The sequence below is a fragment of the Narcine bancroftii genome, chromosome 2, assembly GCF_036971445.1.
Source record: "Narcine bancroftii isolate sNarBan1 chromosome 2, sNarBan1.hap1, whole genome shotgun sequence".
Lineage (NCBI taxonomy): Eukaryota > Metazoa > Chordata > Chondrichthyes > Torpediniformes > Narcinidae > Narcine > Narcine bancroftii.
The window spans coordinates 13,181,911-13,207,370 of record NC_091470.1 but is presented as its reverse complement, the minus strand read 5'-3'; the positions used below and the strand labels follow the sequence as shown (position 1 = coordinate 13,207,370).

General features: G+C 43.3%; 1 protein-coding gene across 8 annotated transcripts in view; it reads right to left on the bottom strand.

Annotated features, from left to right (window-relative positions):
• Positions 1 to 25,460, bottom strand: part of ccdc88c (coiled-coil domain containing 88C) — a 280,348-nt gene that overhangs the window by 224,769 nt on the left and 30,119 nt on the right. For 6 of the 8 annotated variants that reach the window (XR_011351034.1, XM_069915883.1, XM_069915884.1 and 3 more), the window contains exon 3: positions 16,280 to 16,388. The exons of 1 other annotated variant lie outside the window; for it this stretch is intronic. Coding sequence is in view for 5 of the 7 variants with exons in the window: in XM_069915883.1 (XP_069771984.1) it covers positions 16,280 to 16,388 (109 nt within the window). In the remaining 2 variants the exon portion in view is untranslated. Of the gene's footprint in view, positions 1 to 16,279; positions 16,389 to 25,460 lie in introns of those variants that run through there. One more of the 8 variants, XM_069915886.1, reaches the window with a different exon arrangement.

Below are 25,460 nucleotides of genomic sequence, written 5' to 3'. Positions count from 1 at the left end.
CCCAACGGTAGAAAAACAGCTTCTTCCCCTCCGCCATCAGATTTCTGAATGGACAATGAACCACAGACGCTACCTCAATTTTTTCTCTTCTTTTAAATACATCCAATTACACTATTTTTTTTAAATAGTGTATTCAGGGAAATGTAATTAATAATTTTTTTGCACTTGTAAGGCACAATAACACTGCCACATTACAATATTCTTTTTTTTTATTTAATTTTTTATTTTTCACACCATAAATCACATTAGCCATGATATACACTTTTTCTTTTTCACACATATACAGTGACTTTTTCTCCCCCCACCCTCCCTCCTCCCAAGCCACCCCCCACCCCCCCCAACACCCCCCTCTCATCCATTTTAGGTATACAATCTAGGTTGCATTAAACCAGTCAGACAATGTTGTCATTCAACAAAAATACACCAGAAATTCTACTGAGTCCATTCTTTTCTTTCCTTCTCCTTCCATCAACTTAGGTAATGTTTGTCCCCGGTAGGTTTTCGCTATTGTATTTAATGTAAGGCTCCCATATTTGTTCGAATATTTCAATATTATTTCTTAAACTATATGTTATTTTTTCTAATGGAATACATTTATTCATTTCTATATACCATTGTTGTATTTTCAAATTATCTTCCAATTTCCAGGTTGACATAATACATTTTTTTGCTACGGCTAGGGCTATCTTAACAAATCTTTTTTGTGCATCCTCCAAATCAATTCCAAATTCTTTGTTTGTTATGTTACTTAGGAGAAAGATCTCTGGATTCTTTGGTATATTGTTTTCTGTTATTTTATTTAATATTTGACTGAGATCATCCCAAAATTTTTCTACTCTCTCACATGTCCAGATTGCATGAATTGTTGTTCCCATTTCTTTTTTACATCGAAAACATCTATCAGATACTGTTGGGTCCCATTTATTTAACTTTTGAGGTGTAATGTATAGTCTGTGTAACCAATTATATTGTATCATACGTAGCCTCGTATTTATTGTATTTCTCATCGTTCCAGAACATAATTTCTCCCATGTTTCCTTTTTTATCTTTATATTTAAATCTTGTTCCCATTTTTGTTTAGTTTTACCATTTGTTTCCTCATTCTCCTTTTCTTGCAGTTTAATATACATATTTGTTATAAATCTTTTGATTAACATTGTATCTGTAATCACATATTCAAGGTTACTTCCCTCTGGTAAACTCAAATTGCTTCCTAATTTATCTTTCAAGTAGGATCTCAGTTGGTAATATGCCAGCGCTGTATCTCCAGTTATATTGTACTTATCTCTCATTTGTTCAAAGGATAAGAATCTACTTCCTGAAAAACAATTTTCTATTCTTTTAATCCTTTTTTTTCCCATTCTCTAAAGGAAAAGTTATCTATTGTAAAAGGGAGTAGCTTATTTTGCGTCAATATTAGTTTTGGTAATTGATAATTTGTTTTATTTCTTTCTACATGAATCTTCTTCCAAATATTGAGGAGATGATGTAATACTGGAGAAGTTCTATGTTGTACCAATTTTTCATCCCATTTATATAATATGTGTTCAGGTATCTTTTCCCCTATTTTATCTAATTCTAATCTCGTCCAGTCTGGTTTTTCCCTTGTTTGATAAAAGTCTGATAGGTATCTTAATTGTGCGGCTCTATAATAATTTTTAAAGTTTGGCAATTGTAAGCCTCCTTGTTTATACCATTCTGTTAATTTATCTAGTGCTATCCTCGGTTTCACCCCTCTCCATAAAAATTTCCTTATTATTTTCTTTAACTCTTTGAAGAATTTTTCTGTCAGTTGTATTGGCAGTGCCTGAAATAAGTATAATATCCTTGGAAAAATGTTCATTTTAATACAGTTTATCCATCCTATCAGTGTTAGTGGTAGATCTTTCCAATGCTCTAAATCGTCCTGTAATTTTTTCATTAGTGGATTATAATTGAGTTTATATAATTGGCCTTGATTTTTGTTTATTTGTACACCTAGGTATCTTATTGCCTGCATTTGCCATCTGAATGGAGATTCCTTCTTAAATTTTGAGAAATCCGCATTATTCATAGGCATTGCTTCACTTTTATTTACGTTTATCTTGTAACCCGACACTTCTCCATATTCCTTCAATTTCTTATATAATTCTTTTATTGATAGTTCTGGTTCTGTTAAGTATACTATAACATCATCCGCAAATAGAATGATTTTATATTCCCTGTCTTTTATTTTTATTCCTTTTATATTATTATCTATTCTTATCAATTCTGCTAGTGGTTCTATAGCTAGCGCAAACAATAAAGGTGATAGTGGGCATCCCTGCCGCGTTGACCTGCTTAAGTTAAATTGCTTTGATACATGTCCATTTACTGTCACTTTCGCTAACGGTCCCTTATATAATGCTTTAATCCAATTAATATACTTCTCCGGTAAACGGAATTTTTGCAATACTTTGAACAAATAATTCCATTCTACTCTGTCGAAGGCCTTCTCTGCGTCTAAAGCAACTGCTACTGCAGGTGCTTTATTTCCTCCTACTGCATGAATTAAGTTAATAAATTTACAAATATTGTCTGTTGTGCGTCTTTTTTTGATAAATCCAGTTTGGTCTAAATTTACCATTTTCGGTACCTGTTCTGCTAATCTGTTTGCTAATAGTTTAGCTATTATCTTATAATCTGTGTTTAGCAAAGATATTGGTCTATATGACGCTGGTGAGAGTGGATCTTTCCCTTGTTTTAGTATTACTGTAATTATTGCTGTTTTACATGAATCTGGTAAGCTTTGTGTCTCATCAATCTGGTTGATTACATCCAGGAGGGGTGGAATTAATAAGTCTTTAAATGTTTTGTAGAATTCTATTGGAAATCCATCCTCTCCTGGTGTCTTATTATTTGGTAATTTTTTTTATTATCTCTTGTATTTCTACTGTTCCAAATGGTTCTGTTAATTTATTTTGTTCCTCTATTTGTAGTTTTGGTAGTTCAATTTTAGTCAAAAATTCATCTATTTTCCCTTCTTTCCCTTCGTTTTCAGTTCGGTATAATTGTTCATAGAATTCTCTAAAGTTTTCCTTAATTTCTTTTGGATTATATGTAATTTGTTTGTCTTTTTTCCTTGATGCCAAATCCATTTTCTTAGCTTGTTCTGTCTTAAGCTGCCATCCTAGGATTTTGTGCGTTTTTTCCCCTAGTTCATAATATTTCTGTTTTGTCTTCATTATATTCTTCTCTACCTTATATGTTTGTAATGTTTCATATTTTATTTTTTTATCCGCCAATTCTCTTCTTTTAGTTGTATCTTCCTTCATTGCTAATTTTTTTTCTATGTTTACTATTTCCCTTTCCAACTGCTCTGTTTCCTGATTATAGTCCTTCTTCATCTTGGTTATATAACTTATTATTTGCCCTCTAATGAATGCTTTCATTGCATCCCATAGTATAAACTTATCTTCCACTGATTCCGTATTTACTTCAAAATACATTTTTAATTGTTTTTCAATAAATTCTCTAAAATCCTGTCTTTTAAGTAGCATGGGGTTTAATCTCCATCTATACATTCTTGGAGGGATGTCCTCTAGCTTTACTGTCAATATTAAGGGTGAATGGTCCGATAGTATTCTCGCTTTATATTCTGTTTTTCTTACTCTATCCTGCATACTAGCTGATAACAAAAATAGGTCTATTCTTGAGTATGTTTTATGTCTAGCCGAGTAGTATGAGTATTCCTTTTCTTTTGGGTTTTGTTTCCTCCATATATCCAAAAGTTTCATTTCTTGCATTGATTTAATTATAAATGTGGTTACTTTGTTCTTTCTGTTAATTTTTTCCCCCATTTTATCCATATTTGGATCCAAATTCAGGTTGAAATCCCCTCCTATTAGTATGTTCCCTTGCGTATTAGCTACCTTCAAAAAGATATCTTGCATAAACTTTTGATCTTCTTCGTTAGGTGAATATACATTAAGTAGATTCCAAAACTCCGAATATATCTGACATTTTATCATAACATATCTCCCTGCTGGATCTATTATTTCCTCTTCTATTTTAAATGGCACATTTTTACTAATTAATATAGCCACTCCTCTTGCTTTTGAATTATACGATGCTGCTGTTACATGTCCTACCCAATCTCTCTTTAATTTCTTGTGCTCCAATTCAGTTAAGTGTGTTTCTTGGACAAATGCTATATCAATTTTTTCCTTTTTCAGTAAATTTAGTAGTTTCTTCCTTTTAATTTGGTTATGTATTCCATTAATATCTAAAGTCATATAGTTCAGCGTAGCCATTTTATACTTTGTTTATCTTCCCTTTCCGTTTTTCCATCATTACCTTTCCTCCTTTTCCATTTCTGTTTTCTTATTTTCAACTCTTTATAAGACAACATTCCTACAACATCCAACATATTCCTTATTCTCCTATTTATATCTTCTTTATCCCCAATCTCCCCTTCCCCTCCTGAGTTGTCCTTTATCCCTTGTCGGACAACCACATCTCCCCTCTCCATTTGGGTTTGCGAATCCACTCGCACGCGTCAACTGATTTTGCAGTGACCGCTATTTCCCCCCACCCAGCCCCCCCCCAGAAAAGATTTAACTTTTCATATGTAACAAAGGTCACTCTTTTAATTCCCTCCTTATTCTCTCTATTCCATTACCTTCCCTTATTAATTCTTGTCTATACTATCTATATTTTCCTCTAAGTACAGATACATTCACGAATGCACATTGTATCTATTCACTCTTATACCTCTTTACCCACATACATATCAATCGTGATCATTTTTACTCTCATTACCCGTCTTCATCCCTCATTCTATTTTTGTAATTGTTCTGCAAATTTTCGTGCTTCTTCTGGGTCCAAGAATAGTCTGTTTTGTTGTCCTGGAATAAATATTTTCAATACCGCTGGATGCTTTAGTATAAATTTATACCCTTCCTTCCATAAAATCGCCTTTGCTGTATTGAACTCCTTTCTCTTCTTTAGGAGTTCAAAACTTATATCTGGATAAATGAAGATTTTTTGCCCTTTATACTCCAGTGGTTTGTTGCCCTCTCTTACTTTTTCCATTGTCTTCTCCAGTACCTTTTCTCTTGTAGTATATCTTAGGAATTTTACTACAATAGATCTTGGTTTTTGTTGTGGTTGTGGTTTAGAGGCCAATGCTCTATGTGCCCTTTCTATTTCCATTTCTTGCTGTCGTTCTGGACATCCTAGGATCCTTGGGATCCACTCTTTTATAAACTCCCTCATATTCTTGCCTTCTTCATCTTCCTTAAGGCCCACTATCTTTATGCTATTTCTTCTGTTATAATTTTCCATTATATCTATTTTCTGAGCTAACAGTTCTTGTGTCTCTTTAACTTTTTTATTAGATTCCTCCAATTTCTTTTTTAAGTCTTCTACCTCCATTTCTGCTGCTACTGCCCGCTCTTCCATCTTGTCCATTTTCTTTCCCATTTCTGTTAAGGTCATCTCCATTTTATTTATTTTCTCTTCTGTGTTGTTTATTCTTTTTCTTAAATCATTAAATTCCTGTGTTTGCCATTCTTTAAATGACTCCATGTATTCTTTAATAAGAGAAAGTATATCCTTTATCTTGCCTTTCCCTTCTTCTTCTATTTCACTGTACTCTTCCTCTTCTTCTTCCTCTGGGTTGGCCATCTGTTGTTTCTTTGTTGCCCTTTTCTTCTCTTCTTTCTTGTTTTCGTTGTCTTCTGTGTTCTCTTCTTGCTGCAGGTGTTCTGCAGCTGTCGTTGCCGGCTGTGGAGATCGACTCCCCAGCTGGTCCCCCCTCCCGTCGATGTGTTTTTTTTTCATGCGCATCGCGCACTTTTACTCGGCTCAGCGAGCCATTTTTGTAGTCCACTATCTACCGACCTGAGGGAGCAGGTTTCTCTCTCCACCCCGGGCCTCTTCGAACAGGTAAGGCCTTCTCCTTCTTCCTCCGTTGTCTTCTCTTCCTCTCTTCTTACCGTTGCTTTCGATTTTTCTTTTTTTGTCGCCATCTTCTTTCCACCTTTATACTCACTTTTCTTTAACTTTTATTTCTGTGCCTTTGTGTTTTCCTTTGTTTTTCCCGACTTTTCTGGAGAGGGCTGGAGTTCACCGTCCGGCCACTACTCCATCACGTGACTCCTCCCGCCACATTACAATATTCTTTATGCCACGTTTATGACAATAAATCCTGATTCTGAATAATTATTGGTGCGAAACTCTCTCTCCACGTCTGGGGCAGATACCATAGATAACAAGCAGCAAGTAACAGGCTGCCAAAACCATGATTCACATGGACACTGCAGAACTTCAAAGGTGTGCAACCAGATGGACAACGAGGAATAATCGTGTGATAGTGCGATGGTTTAGCAAAGCTCCCTCATCTCAGAGACTACCTGCAAATCCAAGTGATCCAGAGAGTCTGGATTAAAACCCTCATGGTAGCAAATTAAACAGTACTGTTTTCAAACTGTTTCAGCCCACTTGCCAGAAACCAAGTTCAAGCCGATATTATCCAATAACTGCATCAAATGGTGGCACAGAGAGCGCAGTGATATTCCAGCAGCAGCGACTGGGGTTCGAATCTGGCGCTGTCTGCAAGGAGCTTATACTTTCTCCCCGTGTCTGCGTAGGTTTCCTCCGAGTGTTCCGGTTTCAGAATCATAATTTGTTGTCATGAACGAGTCACAAAATTTGTTGTTTTGTCGCAGTATCTCACAGTGCAAACATTTGTATAAACCACCTAACAAAAATAAATTACAAATAGTGCATGAAAAGTCAAAGTGAGGTGATGTCTGTAGTTCAATGATCAGTCAGGAATCTGATGGCAGTGGGGTAGAAGCTGTCGTGGTGCCACTGAGTGCTTGTCTTCAGGCTCCTGTACCTCCTTCCTGATGGGAGCAGAGTGAACAGGGCATGGCCTGGGTGGTGGGGGCGACCTTGAGGATAGAGGCTGCTTTCAAAAACGTACAGGGCCTGTAGATTAATGGGGTGTAGTTGGGCAGCACGGGTCCATGGGGCAGAATGGCCTGTTACCGTGCTGTATGTCTGAATTACAATCATTTCCCACTGAAAAGCCAGACAATATTTGGATACCAAAAGGCTAGCACAAGCATGAATTCATAGCAACTGTTATATATTTTCAAAAATCTGTTGACACTTAACCCATTGCAATATAAGTTTATAAACTGTTTGCAGTCTAGTAAACTTGAGGAAACAAAGTTTGCATGGAGCAAGCTCCCATGAGATAAGGGGGTTTAATGCTGTTACAGATGAAGATTGGCCAGATGAGTTACAGCGCAGAATGACATGGGCTACCCACTCTCAGACAGAGGGCGTCACGGTTAAGTGCAACACTATTACAGGACCAGGGAATCTGTACGCTCTCCCAGTGTCTGCAAGGGTTTCCTCCGGGCGCTCCAGTTTCCTCCCACCCTTCAAAATGAACAACAACATCCGGGGGCTGTAAGTTAATTGGGTGGCATGGGCTCATGGGCAGGAAGGGCCTTATAACTGTGCTGCATGTTGGAAAAAACCCTGACTGTGCAATCCAGCCCCAGCATTCCTCTAGCAATGGGATTTGAACCCATAACCTTCTATCTCAGAAACAGCTCGCAGTCTGCCCTCAGACTGCTTTTTGCTCTGAGTGAGGGATGCAAACACCACCAAAGAGAATGAAGATCAGGGAGTCAGAATTCAAAAGTACTTGAACTCCTTTCAGAGTTCACATTAGCCGCTTTCACGTGGCCAAAATACCCGACTGAAAAGCTGCATATTCTACCCCAATGCGGCTGTCGGGTGGCCACCTGAAAGTGGAGAACCCGGCTAGGAGGAGCACTTACCGAACCCTCCTCCTGTAGGTATATTCTTCGGCTCGGAGAATCCCCCGTTGCACCTGAAAGCAGCAGTGGGACTATGGCCACAGTCCACAGGAGCCGGCATTCTCCTTCAGCCAGCACACTCAGGTGACAGAAAGCCGTCTTCTCCACGGCCACCTGAACGTCCCAGCTGCACTCCCCCAGCCACATCTGCCGGCGCATTATCTGCGTTTGAGCACTTGAAAGCAGCTATTAAGTCAGAGGTACATTATGCATTCATATACAACCCTAAGATTCTTCCACCTGCAAGCGAGGCAGAATTTCTACTCTGTAGTGCAAACTGTACTCAAGAAAAATATACGTCGCCAAAGGAGAGAAATGTAAACCAGGAAAAGAAATGTAAACAAACAGACTCTGCAAATACAGAAAAAAAATTGAGTAATAAATAATGTGAAAAGAGTCCTGAAATGAGCCTCTCCCCTCAAATGAATTGCTTCTTGCAAGGGCATAGAGCACAGAAACAGGCCCTTTGGCCCACACAGACATCAAGCACCAATTTCTAGTCACCCCATTTTATTTATTCTCCCAAATTCCCCTTACTCACACAGTGGGCACAATTTACACACCAGTGATTTAACTGGCCAAACCGCACCTCTTTGGGAAGTGGGAGGAAACCACGGCACCACACACCCCCTCCTAGTTGGGGGGGGGGGGGAACCCACAGGGTCATCAGGAGGACGTGCAAACTCCACACAGATAGCACCTGAGGTCAGGACTGAGCCCGGGTCTCTGGAGCTGTGAGATGGCAGCTTTACGTGATGGACCAACATGCTGTGCTTGCAAGGCAAGAGCCTCACATTCGCTCCTTGACGAAGGGCTCAGGCCCAAAACGTCGCTTATGTACCTTCACCTCCCATGGATGCTGCGAGACCGGCTGAGTTCCTCTGGCACTTCTGTGTCTTTACATTTTCATCCACAGCAGGTGGTATTATGTGAGGCAAAAGAATTCATTCCTCATACTAGAGTTAAACAAGGAAGACTGCAGATGCTGGGGTCAAGTCTATGCAAACATACTAGAGAAACTCAGCAGGGCACGCAGCTTCCACACAGGAAGGCAAGGGTAACCAAAGTTATGGGCCCTTCATGAGGAATCCTCACACTAATTTTGTTAAACCAAAAATAAAAGTTATTCACAAGTCAATTAAGTCATTTGAAGCCACCCTTAGTCATTTAAAGCCATTTAAAGTCTCCTCACATCCTTAATGTCATATCTATACATTTCCCACACTGTACATTTCTATGCAGTAGCCTTGCCACCGCTGTGACACCTGGTTATTACTCCCTTCTCTGTTGTTTGAGGGGCTTCCTCTCGGACTCAGCCCCCCAGTGCCTGGTAGCAGAAGGATCCTAGACCAGCCATTCTGAACAGGGGCCCTGCGCTCTCCCCTCCCCAATCCCGGGGTCCGCAGCACATTTAAGGAAGCGCCTTGCTTTCTCTTCACCTCGTGGATCATAAATATTTATGTAGTTGGTAGGAGGGAAGTACGGAAGAAACCAAAATGTGACGTTTCACAGCAGAGTCCAAGGGAATGGGGCATAGCCGAGAACAGTACCCTCGCATTGGCTGTGCCAAGCCCTAGTGCGTGCCTCACTCAGCATGCACTCTTGCAGCCTGAAATGTGCCTGTCAGCAGCGTCCCCTCACCAACAACTCAGTGTACTGAAATATGTTGGGGCTGTTGTTTTTTTTTAAAAAAACAGAACGCATGATTTTTCCCATTCTGAAGTGTCTCCCTACCTTCCCAGAGTGGCCATTCACACAGGAATGACCAAAACTCCAAATATCTGTATCACATCGCGAGTTTAGACAGAATGCCTGAAGTGTGGTATTTAAGGAGCTGGATGCCCTATTCATTAGCCCGTGATAGGGGTCGAGGTGGTATGGGAATGAGTCCTTATCCCGTTCCGATCTTTTTACATAGACTGCATTCCAGGAAATTGGGATTAATTCCTGGAACACCGCGGCTATGTAAAAAAAACATAAAAGTCCAACAGGTATTGGGCAGACCAAAGGATTCAGTAAAGAATTAGGCACCCATTTCACCAACAGATGTCTGCACCTGAGCCTTGAATAGAGAATGCAGAGGTAGCTCGAGTACATTTTTATGTAATTAGTTCCTTTGAACCTGTGAAATTGCAATGTAATACTTTATATTTGCACAAAAGATCCCAAAAAAAGCAAGTTTCATGAGTGGTTAATGAGTGTGAATCCATCTGACCACATCACTTCTATCGGTGTTAGTGAGTGGTAGTTAACATTGCTAGTTTCCACTGCAAAGTATGTGCAAAACATTTCCTTTCACAAACACAAAAAACAACAGGGCTTTGTGGACAGACGGTCAAACTGGTTAGTTACCATTATGCACCAGCCATGGAAAGCAAGAAGCAGGGCTGGGATGTCCCGCGCCGGCCGCCCCTGCCCTGCCTGACGTCCCGCGCCGCGGGCAGGGGCAGTGGGGAGGGGGGCTGTCAGGCGCTCGCCTGCTAATTGTCATCCCCTTAGCAGCCGCTCTCAGGCAGCTGTATTCAGGTGCCTAGATGGACATCCGTGCTCTGGCAATTATCCCTCTCGGAGGAGGGTTGGAAAGTGCGCCTCGGAGGCGCCTCCTGCTCTTTCAGTAGAATATGCGGCTTTACATCGGGGTATTTTGGCCATCTGAAAGTGCCGATTGTGAGTTTCCCAACAAGTGAAAGAGGGCCATGTGGACAATTTGCCAGAGACGTCAGAGGCAAGTTCCCATCCGTGCACCGCCCCCAAAAGAGTGGTGGGTGCCTGGAATGCATTGCCGGGTGGTGGAGGAGGCTGCAACAATAGGGACATTTAAAAGACTCTCAACAGGCACATGGTGTAAGAAGGTTATGTGTGTGAGGGAAGAAGTGTTAGATTGAGTAGGTTTACATTGGTCAGCACAATATATTGGGCTGAAGGGTCTGTACTATGCTGTAATAAATTTAAATATATAGCATGGTAACAGGCCATTTGGCCCACGAGTCCGTGCCGTCCGATTACACGCAATTAACCTACGACCCCCGGTACATTTCGAAAGGAGGGAGGAAACTGGAGCCACCAGGAATAAACAACGCAGACATGGAGAGAATGTAGAGACTCCTTACAGACAGAGCAGGATTTGAACCCCGGTCCCGATCACTGATGAAGTAACTGCATTGCGCTAATCAGTAGGCTAATCGTGTCGCCCGAATGTGATGTTTTATGTTCTATGAATACGGAGTGAGTGGTCGTGGTCAGAGTTACGCCTGATTGCAGCCAATTCCAATTGATTAATGGGACATCAACATGCAGCATCGACTCTCCATCTTCCTTCCACAGCTCGCTTCCTTCAAACAACAGTAAACTGGTTTTAACTACTTTTCTCTAAACCTTTTTTTTGTGCTTTAGTGTGGTGTTTAATGCAATGCTAATCCAGCACCAGCGACCCGGGTTCGAATCTGCCATTGTCTGTAAGGAGTTTGTATGTTCTCTCCGTGACTGCATGGGTTTCCTCCCAATTTAATGTTAACTGATCACATGGGCAGCATGAGCTCATAGGTCAGAAGGGCCTATAACCGTGCTGTGTCTCTGAATTAAACGTTCAAAAACAAATATCTACTAAACCATGTTAGAGTGAAAAAAACTGAGCAAGAGGCTGCCTCATTAAACGTAGTTAGGACACAGGTAGATAGATAGAACGGTAGGCTTTTTTAGGTGCATTCTACGCTAAGAATGCGCCTGAAGAAGCAGAAGCGGCCCTTTAAATTGCCATTCCGGTGGCAGCGCAACACTGACCACCTGAAGTACAGAGCTGCACAGGATGCGGCTCTGAGCACACTCGGCTCCTGCCCAGCGTCAGCTGTGATCAGCAGCCTGACCCTTTAACATCCGCTTTCAGCTAGCTGCATTCAGGTGGCTAGGGGAGCCACTGAGCTGAGCTGATTATCCCTTTCGGAGGAGGGTTACATAGCTCACCTCAAAAGCGCCTCCTGCACATTCAGGTGGCCTCAAAACAGCCATGCAGGGCAATTGGCCACCTGAAAGTGCCTAGTATGAAAATTAAGGTGGAGCTGAATCCATGGCCAGATCAGCCATGAGCTTGTTGAATGGCAGAGCAAGCTCGAAAGGCTGGTTGGCCGATTCCTGTTTTTTTTTTGTTTTTTTTTCACACCATAAATCACAATAGCCATGATATACACTTTTTCTTTTCCACACATTTACAGTTCCGATTCCTGTTCCTGAGGAGCTTGTGTTCAGTAATAGAGGGTTAGCACAGGGAAACAGGCCCTTTGGCCCACCAAGAACTTGTTAGCCACCAATACCCATCCTCACACTGACCCTACATTACCCAATTTATTCTTGCCACATTCCAGAAGGCCACAAGTCAAGACATAGTAGAAGTAGGTAATTCAATACATCGAGTCTCCCCAGCTTTTCCAATCATGAGCTAATCCTTTTCCCCATTCAACCCCACTGCCCCATAACCTTTGATGCCCTGGCTAATCAAGAACTTATCAATCTCTGCCTTAAATATCCCCAATGGCCTAGCCTCTACAACTGCCTGTGGCAACACATTCCACAGATTCACTACCCTCTGGCTGAAGGGGTTCCTCCACATCATTCCCACCAACTTCTCCCAGCTTCTACCAATTTACACGCTATAAGCTGTACGGCGATGTCAAACATTCAGTCACGGAGATGAGCACAACAGCCTTATGACAAAGACCAGCTCAGCAACAACTTAAGAATGAATTAAAAATGACAATTCTTCTTGCACATGAGAGCAAGATTTAAAGTGAATCTGTTGAACACCGGAGGGGTCGCAGGGATTAAACACAATCAGCTGGAGGAACTCTGTGGATCCCATCTTGGGTTCTTCATGTTGACGCATTCATGAAGAAGGCTCACCAGTGGCTACATTTTATGAGGAGTTTCAGGAGATTTGGTATATCGCGGTACCCTACAGGCGTACCATGAGGAGCATTCGGACTGGTTGCATCACTGTCTGGAATGGAAAGGCCAATCCACAGGACACGAGGATGATACAGGGGGTTGTAAACTCGGCCAGCGCCACCATACGCATTGGTCTTCCCTCCATAAATGACATACACAAGAGGCAGTGCCTCAAGAAAGCAGCCTCTATCCTCAAGTACCCTCACTGCCCAGGTCATACCCTCTTCACTCTGTTGCCAGACGAGCATCCAACGGTACAAAAAGTTTCTTCCCTTCCGCTATCAGATTTCTGAATGGACAATGAACAACAGACTTGACCTCACTTTTTCTCTTACTTGCACTACTTGGGTTTTTTAATTTTGCCTTTACCTAATTGTAATTTATAGTCGTTTTGCACCTTGTTCTACAGAATTACTGCAGCCACAAAGCAACACGTTCATGACAATAAACTTGATTCGGAGTCGACCAGCGTCAGAAGGAAATGGTTGACGCTGTGGCTCAGAACCCTCATCAAGTCGGAGTTCGGTGGCTCCTTGTGGGTATCCTGTTGAATCAGGAAAAGCTCATTCCCGATAAACTACAAAGCCTGCAAACTGTGGCGTTGCCTTTCAATGGCATTTACCGGCAAATGAACCCCCGAGAGTCTTCCACGAGAGGTGAGTGGCGTGATCAGGGCCAACCAGCAACGGCTAAGGCCGCTTCTTTACTGCAATTGTGTAGGGGCAGCTGTCTGGGCAGAGGAAGACCCATGCCAAGCCATCGACACAGTCACAAATAGATCAGAAGCTGGAACTTCATGTAAACAACAGTTTCCTAATAAAAGTACCAGTCTCATTAGAGACTTCCAGAATGCAAATCAGCTATTGAAGCAGCCTACCATTTGTAGCAACGGTTAACACTGAGGCTTTGTCACTTCCAGTTCACTATTCAGTTACCAACACCCTGCAAAGAGACTATGAGGATACCATTGCATTCACTTTATCAGACCAAGTGTAACCCCTGTTGTAAACAAAGGGCTCGCGTTTCAAAGGTTCAGGGGAGTAGATTTGGAATGAAGACGAAGAGGAATTGCTTCTCCCAGAGAGTGGTGGTGAATCTGTGGAATTCCTCATTAAATATATTTAAGGCACAGTTGGATAGATTTTTGCACAGGAGAGGAATTAATCGTAATGGGCGGCAAGTGAAGCTGTCCACAGCCAGAGCCATCATAATCCTATTGTGAGCTGGAGCAGGTTCGACGGGCCAGATGGTCGACTCCAGCTCTTATTTAAAGCCTCGGGGCAACCCAAACTGCTTGTCGACCGCTGGAATAACTGTCATTTTTAACTGTGATCATGGCTGCAATGTCTGAAATGCAACAACCTGTTGGCAACACACAATAACCCATAACAGGCAGATCAACAGTTTTGGTGGTTTTGCAATTCCTTCCCTCATTCATCGATCCAACATCCAACTCCTCTTCCCCATGAAGCACCAGCCTTGCGCCCCCACCCCCCCGCCCCCACCTCCTCCCTTCCCCGCACATCTCTTCCATGTAAAGCTCAAGCATTTACTCTGAAATTCACCGCTTCTTGTGGACTCTTGCAACGGAGAGACCAAGCACTTGCCGGGGTGACCCCTTTGCCATGCACTCCTTCGAGTCCAGGAGCATGGCTGTGAGCTTTGTCAGCTTTCACCGACCTTGTCCTTTTGCTGCTACAGTGCTTCAAGAAAGTAGAAGACCCCTTCACTTTTTAACCTTTGGAACACATTGAGATAGCTCAATAATTTGAGGTACTGTCCAATGATTCTGTTGTTCTCTGACCAAGCCTGGAATCCCAAAAGAAAGATCTCTTTTCTTTCTTTAAGAAATAACTAATTGCAGCTTATTTCCTGGTATTAACCCAACGTTTCTCTCCAACAATGCTGACTGACCAAGTACAGTAAACCCCTGCTATCTGGCACCTATGGGAATTGCTAGTATTACGAGCTCCCGTTTTAATAAAATGGGATTATCACTGCAAGGGATAGTATAGACAGGAGGACCTGAATGGTCACAGTTAACATTTAACATTTCACACAAGCACAAGTCTCAGCCCAGTGACAATTTGTTACATTGGAAGAAATGAGGGAAGGTTTGTCACAGTCTGTTCCAGATTCGATACATTTGCAAAGACATTGTGATTTTGCAAGGGAGAGCCATTCGGATGCTGAAGAGAAAGCAGCTCTTTGAAGCAACTCTTGTGGCCGGCCATTTTTGTGGAATTCAGAGCAAAGCAAGCTCTGTAAATGACTGGGCCTTTTCAGTGAACTGACCTGTGCCAGCAGGGTCTTCTGTGCTTCATTTTGAGTGTGACTAACAGTGAAGGTGACTTGGAGAAACAGGTGCCAGGGTCTTGGAAGCTTCATGAAGGCCGCCCAGTCTCGCCTACAAATGGACCAGGAGTGTAACGACTACAGCTCGTGTGGATGGACATTTCTTCAAAGGCAACGCAAGGAGAATTCGTGAGTCTAGCAGCCATAACTCCAGTCTTCCCATCGGTTCATCACCAATTCTGAGCATCAAATGCCAAAGGTCTACACTTCAACACTGAATTTAAAAGACTGAACTTTGAAGTAACTTTCTAGATTTTGGTCTGGGTTGATCCCAGAACACGCCTGCGATGTAAAAAGCTTGGGATGGGAATGAGGGTGCCACTCCCATTCTGGCATTTTACCTCCTAGACCTCGTCAGTCAATCTCCCAGAATGCCTGCAAGTCTATGCCTCTTTACTCACCGCACTTCCCGTAGGCTCATCTAAACTTGCGTAAAGAAACAGAGATTTGGTGTTTGTGTGTGAACGACCAATGGCCAGTGCCTGACATTCTTCAGACTGGTAAAATCACGCAAAGTCGATCTAAAAAAAAATCATAAACCAGCCCTTGTTCCCCAGCAGATCTGTCCTCTACATTGAGCCACACACATGGAGGGGGATGAAGAGGAAACAGGAGCTAAGGCTATTGTCCGGACATGCTGCCCTGGGGCAGAGAACAGCAGCTCCCCTGTCCCATTCCTCTTCTGTACCAGCTTTGCTGTTATGGGGGAAAAACTCCAGGCTCCTGACTCCATCAGTTAGTTGCAAGGAGACGGAACCTACACAGCCAATAGTAGTGCTTCTTTATCTTCCATTGGTGGAACGATGGAGCAAACTTGATATGAAGATACACCCTTGTGAATAAAGTTTCTCAAGCGACCAATGAACTCTACAGCCTTAATTTAGTCGGCATGCTTGTGCATGGCTGGATGACAAATTCTAATCCCGTTATCAATCCATCACCTGGCTTACCACTTATTAAAAATAACCAGCGATTAGACATCATGAGAGTCAAAAGAACGACAGTTTGCAACGTGGCAGGAAATGGGTGGGGGCTGGAAGAGACTCTGCGAACAGAGAATGATTTGCCTTCGCAGCCCTTCTAAAGAGTAAACCACAAGAGGCCGGAAGCTGAACTCAGCCACGTACCTGGTAGTAGTTCTTGATGTGCCTGACTAATATAGTCAGGTTCTGAATACGCAAGTTGATATCGTTGTTGATATGCTTGTTGACTCGGAGATTGGTTGGCCTTGGGTCACTGCAACGGGGAACAAAGAACAGAAACGCCATTACATCTCAGTTCTGATCTGGAACGTTAGCTCCAATTCTCTCTCCAAAGATGCTGCCTGCCTTGATGAACATTTCTCAGTTTTTATTTCTGATTTTTCAACCAAGCTTTTTTTTTTAAATGATTAAATCAAACTGTCAGCTGACAAGAGTACATACAATTTTAATTTGGAGTGACAGAATAGTGGAAGGAAATCCTTGGAGATGGGGAGGAATCTGTTGTGTTGAGCTCAGCAAGCAGAAGCCTTCCACTCCCAGTGAAACACAGCCCTGTCTCTGTTCCCATGATACTTACTTTCGAATAGCCGCATGCTCAAGGGTTGAATAGCTGAAGGCACCATACGTTTACCCTGCCTTGTATTTCCTTTCAACATGAGGCCACTTACGAGGATTGCAAGTTCAGTCCTGAACTTACAACAGTACAGCACAGGAATAGGCCATTCAGCCCACATCTGCGCCAAACATGATGCCCAAATTAAACTAAACCTCTGCTGCGTGTACATGATGTGCGTCACTTGGTTCTCTGCGTATTCAAATATTTATCTAGAAGCCTCTGAAATGCTAGGACTTATGCCAGCTCCAAGAACCATTAGTCCAGAAAGACTTCCCTGCTGTGACTGTTACATCTGCAAGCTCTTGAAGACCGGCTGATGGGATCCAGGTATCGGAGTCAGGATTCGAGAGGGTGCTGAGGGCAAAAAGGGCTCACGAAGGGCCTCGGGTACTAAAGGCTTCCTGATCGTGTCAGAGGTCTGGATCTGGAGCTCGGGCAGCGATGGATTGAACAAGCGACTACAGCTGCAGAGGAGAGGCTGCGGGAGGGCTGGAGGAAAACCCACGGAGACTCAGCGACTCTGACGGGACTCTCTTTTGCTTCTCTTTCTCCTATTCTTAAGGGTGCCGGGCAATGCTCATGGCAACACTTGGTTTGCAGAAGTTGAAGTTTCTCCCGAATATTACGTTTCTTGTATTATTTCAACAATAAAAGGATCCTTAAATGTTGATACGCTTTGCACCCGTTGCTAACAACCCAGAATTGTGTGTGCTTTGTTAACCACTTTCTTTGGGGCAGCACAGTTAGCACAGTGATTAGTGCAATGGTGTTTACAGCGCCAGCGATCAGGACCGGGGCTCGAACCCCCCACTGCCTGTAAGGAGCTCTCTCTGTGTCTGCATGGGGTTTCTCCGGGCGTTCTGGTTTCTCCCACCCTTCAAAATGTACCAGGGTTTGTAGGTTAATTGGGCGGCACAGGCTCGTGAGCCAAAAGGGCCTGTTGCTGCGCTGCATGTCTAAATATTTTTTCATTAAATTTTAAAATTTAACCTGCCCTACTACTTTCAAACATTGTGCTCACACGCCTCCAGATCCCTCTGCACCCCCACACCTTCCAGACCACTACATATTCTACAATGTCCCCTCTTATACTTTCTTCCAAAATACATCACCTCATAATCCAGCTGACCATTTCCATCCTGCTGCATTCGTTAGGCTGCCAAATTGTGCATCGTTTGCCATTTTATAAACACTGCTTGCACTCTTAAGGTCCAGGCTGTTAAAGTAACTCCAATCGGCGCGTGGCATTGGGCAACTTCCTCCATTCCAATAAACACCCATTCACCCTGGCTCTGTTGCTTCACCAGCTATAATTCCACGACATCCACGTCCCTTTCATGGCACATGGTTCTACTCTGCTGACAAGCCTGTGGTACCTCATCACAACCTTCTGGAAGTCCAGGTACATCACATCCACTGCATTTTCCTCAACATCTCACCATTTGTCATCTCACCATCAACCCATCTGCTTCCCTGTTAACAGTTCCAAAGACCTTGATCAGAGAAACCCCTCCGTCTTCTAAACTGAAAAGTGGACAAGTTTGTGCAATCTATAACTGTTTAAACCCATTCATGGAAGATGTCACCTTGTGTTCCACCCAACATTTACAGCCTTCCCTCACTCACCCCAAAGTTGAATGTCAAGCTCAGAACTACAGACCACTTGATGTTTCCTTCTATTGTGACAAAGAAAATTTGGATTCTTTTGTATTACAGGTAGTCCCCACTCGTACTTATGAACCGACAAGGCAGTCGGAAGTAGAAAGCCGTCCATTTCCGGTTCAAGCATGGTTGAGTCAGCATCGTCTGCTGGGAACTTGACATCCCCACTCCTGCCGGGAGCCCAACTTGTTTAAGATGTTCTAGTGTATTTGGAAGTCTTTCTTAAGTATTTTACATGCATATAAAGGTAAAATATATAGGGAGATAAACATTTGACTAACTGACGCTAAATAAGGAGTGAATGTACCTGTTCCGACTTAAATACAGATTCAAGTTAAAGATGGACCGATGGAATGGAACTCCTTTTTAACCCAGGGACTAACTGTACTTATATTTTATTATCAACTCATGACCTCGTGGGACACATCCATTTTGTGCAGCCAACCCGAGGTGGGACGTTCCATCTAGTGGTCAGGAAGATCACTCCCTAATCAGCACAAAACAGGCCCTTCAGTCCAACTTAAACATGCTGACCAAGTTGGCATTCTGGACTTGTCCCATTTGTCTGCATTTGGATTGTATCTTTTTCATCCCTTTCTATCCATACACCTGTCCAAATGTCTTTCGATCACCTTAAATCCATGCCCTCTAATTCTACAATCATCTACCCTGGGGAGTTGACTGTGAACATTCACTTTATCCAAACTCCCTGTGATTTTATAAACCTCTACAAGATCACCTCTCGGCCTCCTACACTCACCCTGTTCAACTCAAGCCTCCCCACCATCCAGGCAACGACCCAGTGAATCTACTCAGCCCCTCTTCCAAATCGGTAACACCCTTCCTGTAGCCAAGCGATGGAACTGCACACAGCGTTCCAAAGTGTAGTCTCACCAATGCCTTGCACAGTTGAATCACAGGGTCCCAACTTTTGGACTCAACACTCTATGCAAGGAAGGTCACACGCAGCACAGACCTACAAGCACTGCAGACTTCTTCCGCTGAACGGAATGATATTATTTTAAATGACAGTCTATTAGTTTCTTTGTCACTGAACTGTGACAAGCTTTTTATTTCAAATTTAATTGCCATGATGGGATGCAAATTTGTGTGTAAATGTGAATACAAGTCCAGTAACAACTGCAATCCAATTTAACCTACCGAGAAATCATTCTGAAACAAATGGGATTGTCCCCGGGTTATCGATGGTTAAAATTAAAGTTTCCTAGGAACTTGACCGGGGGGGGGGGGGGGGGGGGGGGGGGGGTGGAATTCTGACAAATCAGTGATCTCAATGTTTTTCCCCTGCAGACATTCATTACTGAACGATGTTGACACAGTTAGGCAACTGCATACATGAACAAAATTAAATTGATGGAATGGCCTATGCCATCAGCGTTAGTGTACCTGAGGAACAGCTGTAGACATCAGCATTAACCAGTGTGGGGAAAGACAGTTCATTGATCTCCCGCAGCCAGTTTGCTGTTGATGTGGGTCTACTGGGAACTTTATTATCCACTGCTCCTTTAAACCCCAACCACCCACATGCTGCAAACAGTCCCTGAAAATGGCTCTGGGCAAAAATTTTTATTAAATCACAGCACAAAAACAGCAGGCTGCACCCTGGTTCCTTGCCTGCGTCGTTCGTGACAGATCAATTCCGAGTCACTGGGGCTGAGAGCGTGCATCTCCTGCACCTCCCGTGTGCTTGAGCAGAGTGGATGATGCTGTGTCTCTGACCAACTGTGCAGCTCAGACTCTGAACACCCTCACCACGCCCCTCACACCACGTGGGTTTGGCAGCTGTGGAGCCGAATTACCATCTACCCCAGGGCTTTGCAAGTTGGGCTTTTACAGCAAGGGGAACAGGCCCTCCGGCCCAACAGTTACAACGTCTAACAGACATTTGCCCAGTGATGGGGAGAGGAAAGGTCGAGAGGGCCAAACGCAGGCAAACCAGTTGAGTTTGGGCGGACAATTTGGTCGGCACAGAAAAGTTGGGCTTAGGGGCCTGATTCAGTGCGACAAACCTCTGACTCAATCAGAAGGTGCGGGATTGTCAAATACTTGAACACGATGCAAGGAAATTCTTACTTGTTACAGCCTCTTTGGAACAGGAGATACATCACCAATAATACAAATTATATTACCACAATATGCTCTGAGATAGAAAGATAATAAAAGGCCAGGTAAATGACATGTTGACCAATGCATCTTCCTGAGTATTTACCTCAAATTGCAGATTTATTGTTCAAGTACAAACAAGATTCTTGGGCAGGACAGAATTTCTACTTATCTGTTGTCCAAAAAACTGTCGTCAAAAAAAAAATACAAAAGAGAGACATGTAAACAAGGCAGCAGTGCAAACAAACTGCAATACAAAAAAAAATTCAGTCATAAATAAAGTGCAAAGTACGAGTCCTGAATGAGTGTGTTGTTGAGGAGTCTGACGGTGGAGGGGGAGCAGTTGTTCTTGAACCTGGTGGTGTGAGTCTTGTGGCATCTACACCTCTTTCCTGATGGCAGCAGTAAGAACAGAGCGTGTGCTGGGTGATGAGAGCAACGTTCCCTGTAGACACATTCCCTGTTTATCAACGGCGGGCAGAGTTTTGCCTGTAGCGTGCTGGGCTGTGTCTATTTGCAGGGCTTTCCACTCAGGGGTATTGGTGCCCCCATACTAGGCTGTGATGCAGCCAGTCAGCACACTTTCTACCACACATCTGTACAGGTTTACCAGGGCTTCTGATGCCATGCCCAGCCTGCATTTGCCCCATATCTCTATGAGAACGTACAAATGTCTTTAAAAAAAATTATTGTACCTTCCCTCTACCACTTCCTCTGGCAGCTCGTTCCATACACCTACCAGCCCATTTGAAAAACTCACCTGACAAGTCCCTTTTAAAATCTATCCTTTCCCACCTTAAACCTATGCCTTCCGGCTTCAGACTCCCTGGGGAGAAAGCCTATGGCCATTCACCCACCATGAATATAAACCTCTATCAGGTCAACACTCAGCCTCTCACTCGAGGGAAAACCGTCCCAGCCTGTTCAGTTTCTCCTTGTAACTCGAGCCTTCCAGTCCCATCTCTAGCATAATCACATCCTTCCTATAGAAGGGTCCATCGTCCAGTAACACTCACATCCACTGTGATGAAATGCTTGGAGAGGTTGCTCGTGGCCAGAGTTATCTCATAACCCAAGATCTGGACCAATTGCAATTCACCTACCACCACAATCGCTCCACAGCAGATACAATCTTCCTGGCCCTGGATTATCTGGACAATAGTAATGCATCAGGTTGCTTTCATCGGTAACAGCTCAACTTTCAACACAGACATCCCTCAGTCATGGTCAGAAAACTCCAAAACTTGGGATTCTGCATCTCCCTCCACAACTGGATCCTTGACTTCATCGAAAGACCACAGTCAGTGCACATCAGTATCAAAGGCTCCTCCTCACTGACAATCAACACAGGCACCCCTCAAGGAGGAGTGCTTAGTCCACTGCTCTACTCTGTCTACACCCATGACTGGGTGGGGTGAGCACAAATTTGCCAATGACACCACTGTCATCTGCAGAATCACAGATGGCAATGAGGAAGGGTTCTGGGGTGAGAAAGATCGGCTCGTTGAGTGGTATAACATCCACAACCTTGTGCTCAATGCAAGCAAAACCAAGGAACTGATTGTGGACTTCGGGAAGGAGAAACTAGGAGAAAACAAAACCAGTCCTCATCGAGGGGGTCAACCACAGAGAGGGCACAAAAAAAACTTCAAACTCCTGGATGTCAATATCTCTGAAGATCTATCCTGGGGTCTTTGCGTCATTGCAAACATGAAGGCTCACCAGTTGTTATGCCTCGATTGGAGTTTGAAAAGATTTGCTACGTCACCAAAGACTTGCAAATTACAACAGGTATACCATAGAGAGCATTCTGACTGGTTACATGACTATCTGGTATGGAGATGCCAATGCACAGGACAGGAAGAGGCTACAGAGGGTTGTGATCTCAGCCAGCACCATCACGGGCACCAGTCTGCACTCTGTTAAGGCCACCGACAAGAGGTGGTGTCTCAAGAAAGCAGCCTTGGTCAAGAGGGCAGGCCGTGCCCTCTTCTCACTGCTACCATAAGGAAGGAGCCTGAAGATGAACACCCGATGGTAGAAAAACAGCTTCTTCCCCTCCACCGACACGACCTCACTTTTTTCTCTTCCCTTGAACAAATTTATCTATTTTTTAAAATGCAATTTATAGCAATTTTGCTGCCACAAAACAACGAATTTAGTGACACCCTGTCAATAAATTCTGATATTGAGAAGACAATCCTCCATGAGGAGGAAAGAAGAATCTCTTTATCCTTCAGTACTGCAGGTGAATTTTGTTGTTCAGCAGGGCGCATCTTCCTATCCTACATCTTCCTATTCCACACAAACGATTAATAAATCACTTGGGTTCTGGACTTTGGTCCCAACAGTGGAGTTCAGTGCTGGTTGAAGCTGACAACGTGGCCTTGAAGCTCTTGCTGCAGGGTACGGTTGCTGGAACATACAGCAGCACAGCAAGTTCCACAGCTCAGTCCACAACGATTCCATAAACCAGTTTGATCTGATCCAAATCATTTAGATTCCCCCTCGTCTGAATCCATGGCAGGGTGAAGAGATTAAAGAAAAAGAGGAAAACCATTAATTTACTGTGGCCGTTCAAGTCAGGTGAAATTGACAGGGATATCAACAGCAAACTGGTGACCCTTGGCATTGCCAGCACCAATGAGAACTTGCAGGAGTACTGAATCCCACGTCGGAACAAAGAACAAACGGCGTTAAGCTGAGCAAGACATTTAGTATTACCAGCGGAGACAGAAGTAGAATTATTATTAGGTATGTGGGATGTAAAGAAATTTATTTCAGAGATGTATATATTAATAAAGAAGGCTCAAAAGGAAGGAGTTCCTAAATCAAGACACAAATGGGAGGTAAATTTAAATAAGCAAATAGATGAACATAGATGGATTCAGATATGTAGAGAGAGTTATGAAATGTACAATACATGTGAGATATCGGTTAGTTCAATATATTATATTCATCACATATTTAACACCACAAAAGTTACATAATATGAATTATACTTATTCAAATTTGTGTTTTAGATGTGGACAAGAAGTTGGTACTTTTTTTTGCATTCAACTTGGCAGTGTTCCACAATTAAACCTTTTTGGCTTGATTTGGGTAATTTATTAGAACAAATAACTGGAGTAAGATTCCCACAGGATCCAATGATATTTTTACTGGGAGATGTTAGAGGGATTAAACCTACATTAAAATTGAATATGTATCAAGAAAAATTTGTTCGAATTGCCTTGGCCATAGCTGGAAAATGTATTGCTATAACTTGGAAGTCAGATATTGATTTGGGAATGGACAGATGGCATGGAGAAGTTTGCAGTCATATTCCACGAGAAAATTACTTTCAATTTATGAGATAAATAATACATTTTGGAAATTATGGAGCCCATATTGGGGGTGGGGGGGGGGGGGGGCGAGGGGGATGGGAGGCTTTCTTCTTTTTTAATTTCTTTAATACAAATACCACATGTATTTGGATTAAGTGTGAAATATTGTAATACGTTTGTTTAGTGGTTTTATTTTAAATAAAGTATTTTTTTTAAAAAAGGCTGAGCAAGACATATTGTGACCTTAGTTCATGTGGTGAGTCCGAACTAATCCAAAACCCACGTCTCCCATTGGCTGCATCTTGCGCCTGACCTGGAAGCCGTCCTTGTTCTCGATTGGCTGGCTCGGGTGGACATCCGAGCGTGGCCTCTGGTGAGGCACCAGCAGTGAGGGCTTTACGCAGAACAGGCAAAGGTGTGAAGGTGTGACAAACTTACTGAGCAAACTCCCCAAAACTTTATACACACGTGCTGTTTCCTCAATGAGTCCCGATCACTTGTGAGGGCATCGACCGAGTGAACTTTCAAACACACAGGTACTCAATGGTATTCTGGCATGTTTACACGAGTCGACAACGAGATAGACAACAGACTCGCCAAGGCAAATAGCGCCTTTGGAAGACTACACTAAAGAGTCTGGAAAAACCACCAACTGAAAAACCTCACAAAGATTAGCGTATACACAGCCGTTGTCATACCCACACTCCTGTTCGGCTCCGAATCATGGGTCCTCTACCGGCATCACCTACGGCTCCTAGAACGCTTCCACCAGCGTTGTCTCCGCTCCATCCTCAATATTAATTGGAGCGACTTCATCTCCAACATCGAAGTACTCGAGATGGCAGAGGCCGACAGCATCGAATCCACGCTGCTGAAGATCAAACAGTGCTGGGTAGGTCACGTCTCCAGAATGGAGGACCATCACCTTCCCAAGATCGTGTTATATGGCGAGCTCTCCGCTGACCACCAAGACAGAGGTGCACCAAAGAAGAGGTACAAGGACTGCCTAAAGAAATCTCTTGGTGCCTGCCACAATGACCACCGCCAGTGGGCTGATATCGCCTCAAACCGTGCATCTTGGCGCCTCACAGTTCGGCGGACAGCAACCTCCTTTGAAGAAGACCGCAGAGCCCACCTCACTGACAAAAGACAAAGGAGGAAAAACCCAACACCCAACCCCAACCAACCAATGCTGCAACCATGTCTGCCTGTCCCACATCGGACTTGTCAGCCTCAAACGAGCCTGCAGCTGATGTGGACATTACCCCTCCATAAATCTTCGTCCGCGAAGCCAAGCCAAAGAAAAGAAAGACACGAGTCCCATAATGGTCAGTGTCAGGAAAATCAATATGGATGTGTTCCACACAAAATGATGAGAGTTTGTTGTCACTTACGTACTTACAAGGTACCGATGCACTGAAATTCTTGCACGCTACGCAGGTTAACAAGCAAAAAGTATAAATTCAAGATCGACCTATGAATGGGAAGGGAATGGAGGGATATCTATCAGGTGCAAAGAGTAGAGCTGGTTTGATTCAAGCATCATGGTCAGCACAGGCATGTGGGCCGAAGGGCTTGGTCCTGTGCCGTACTGTTC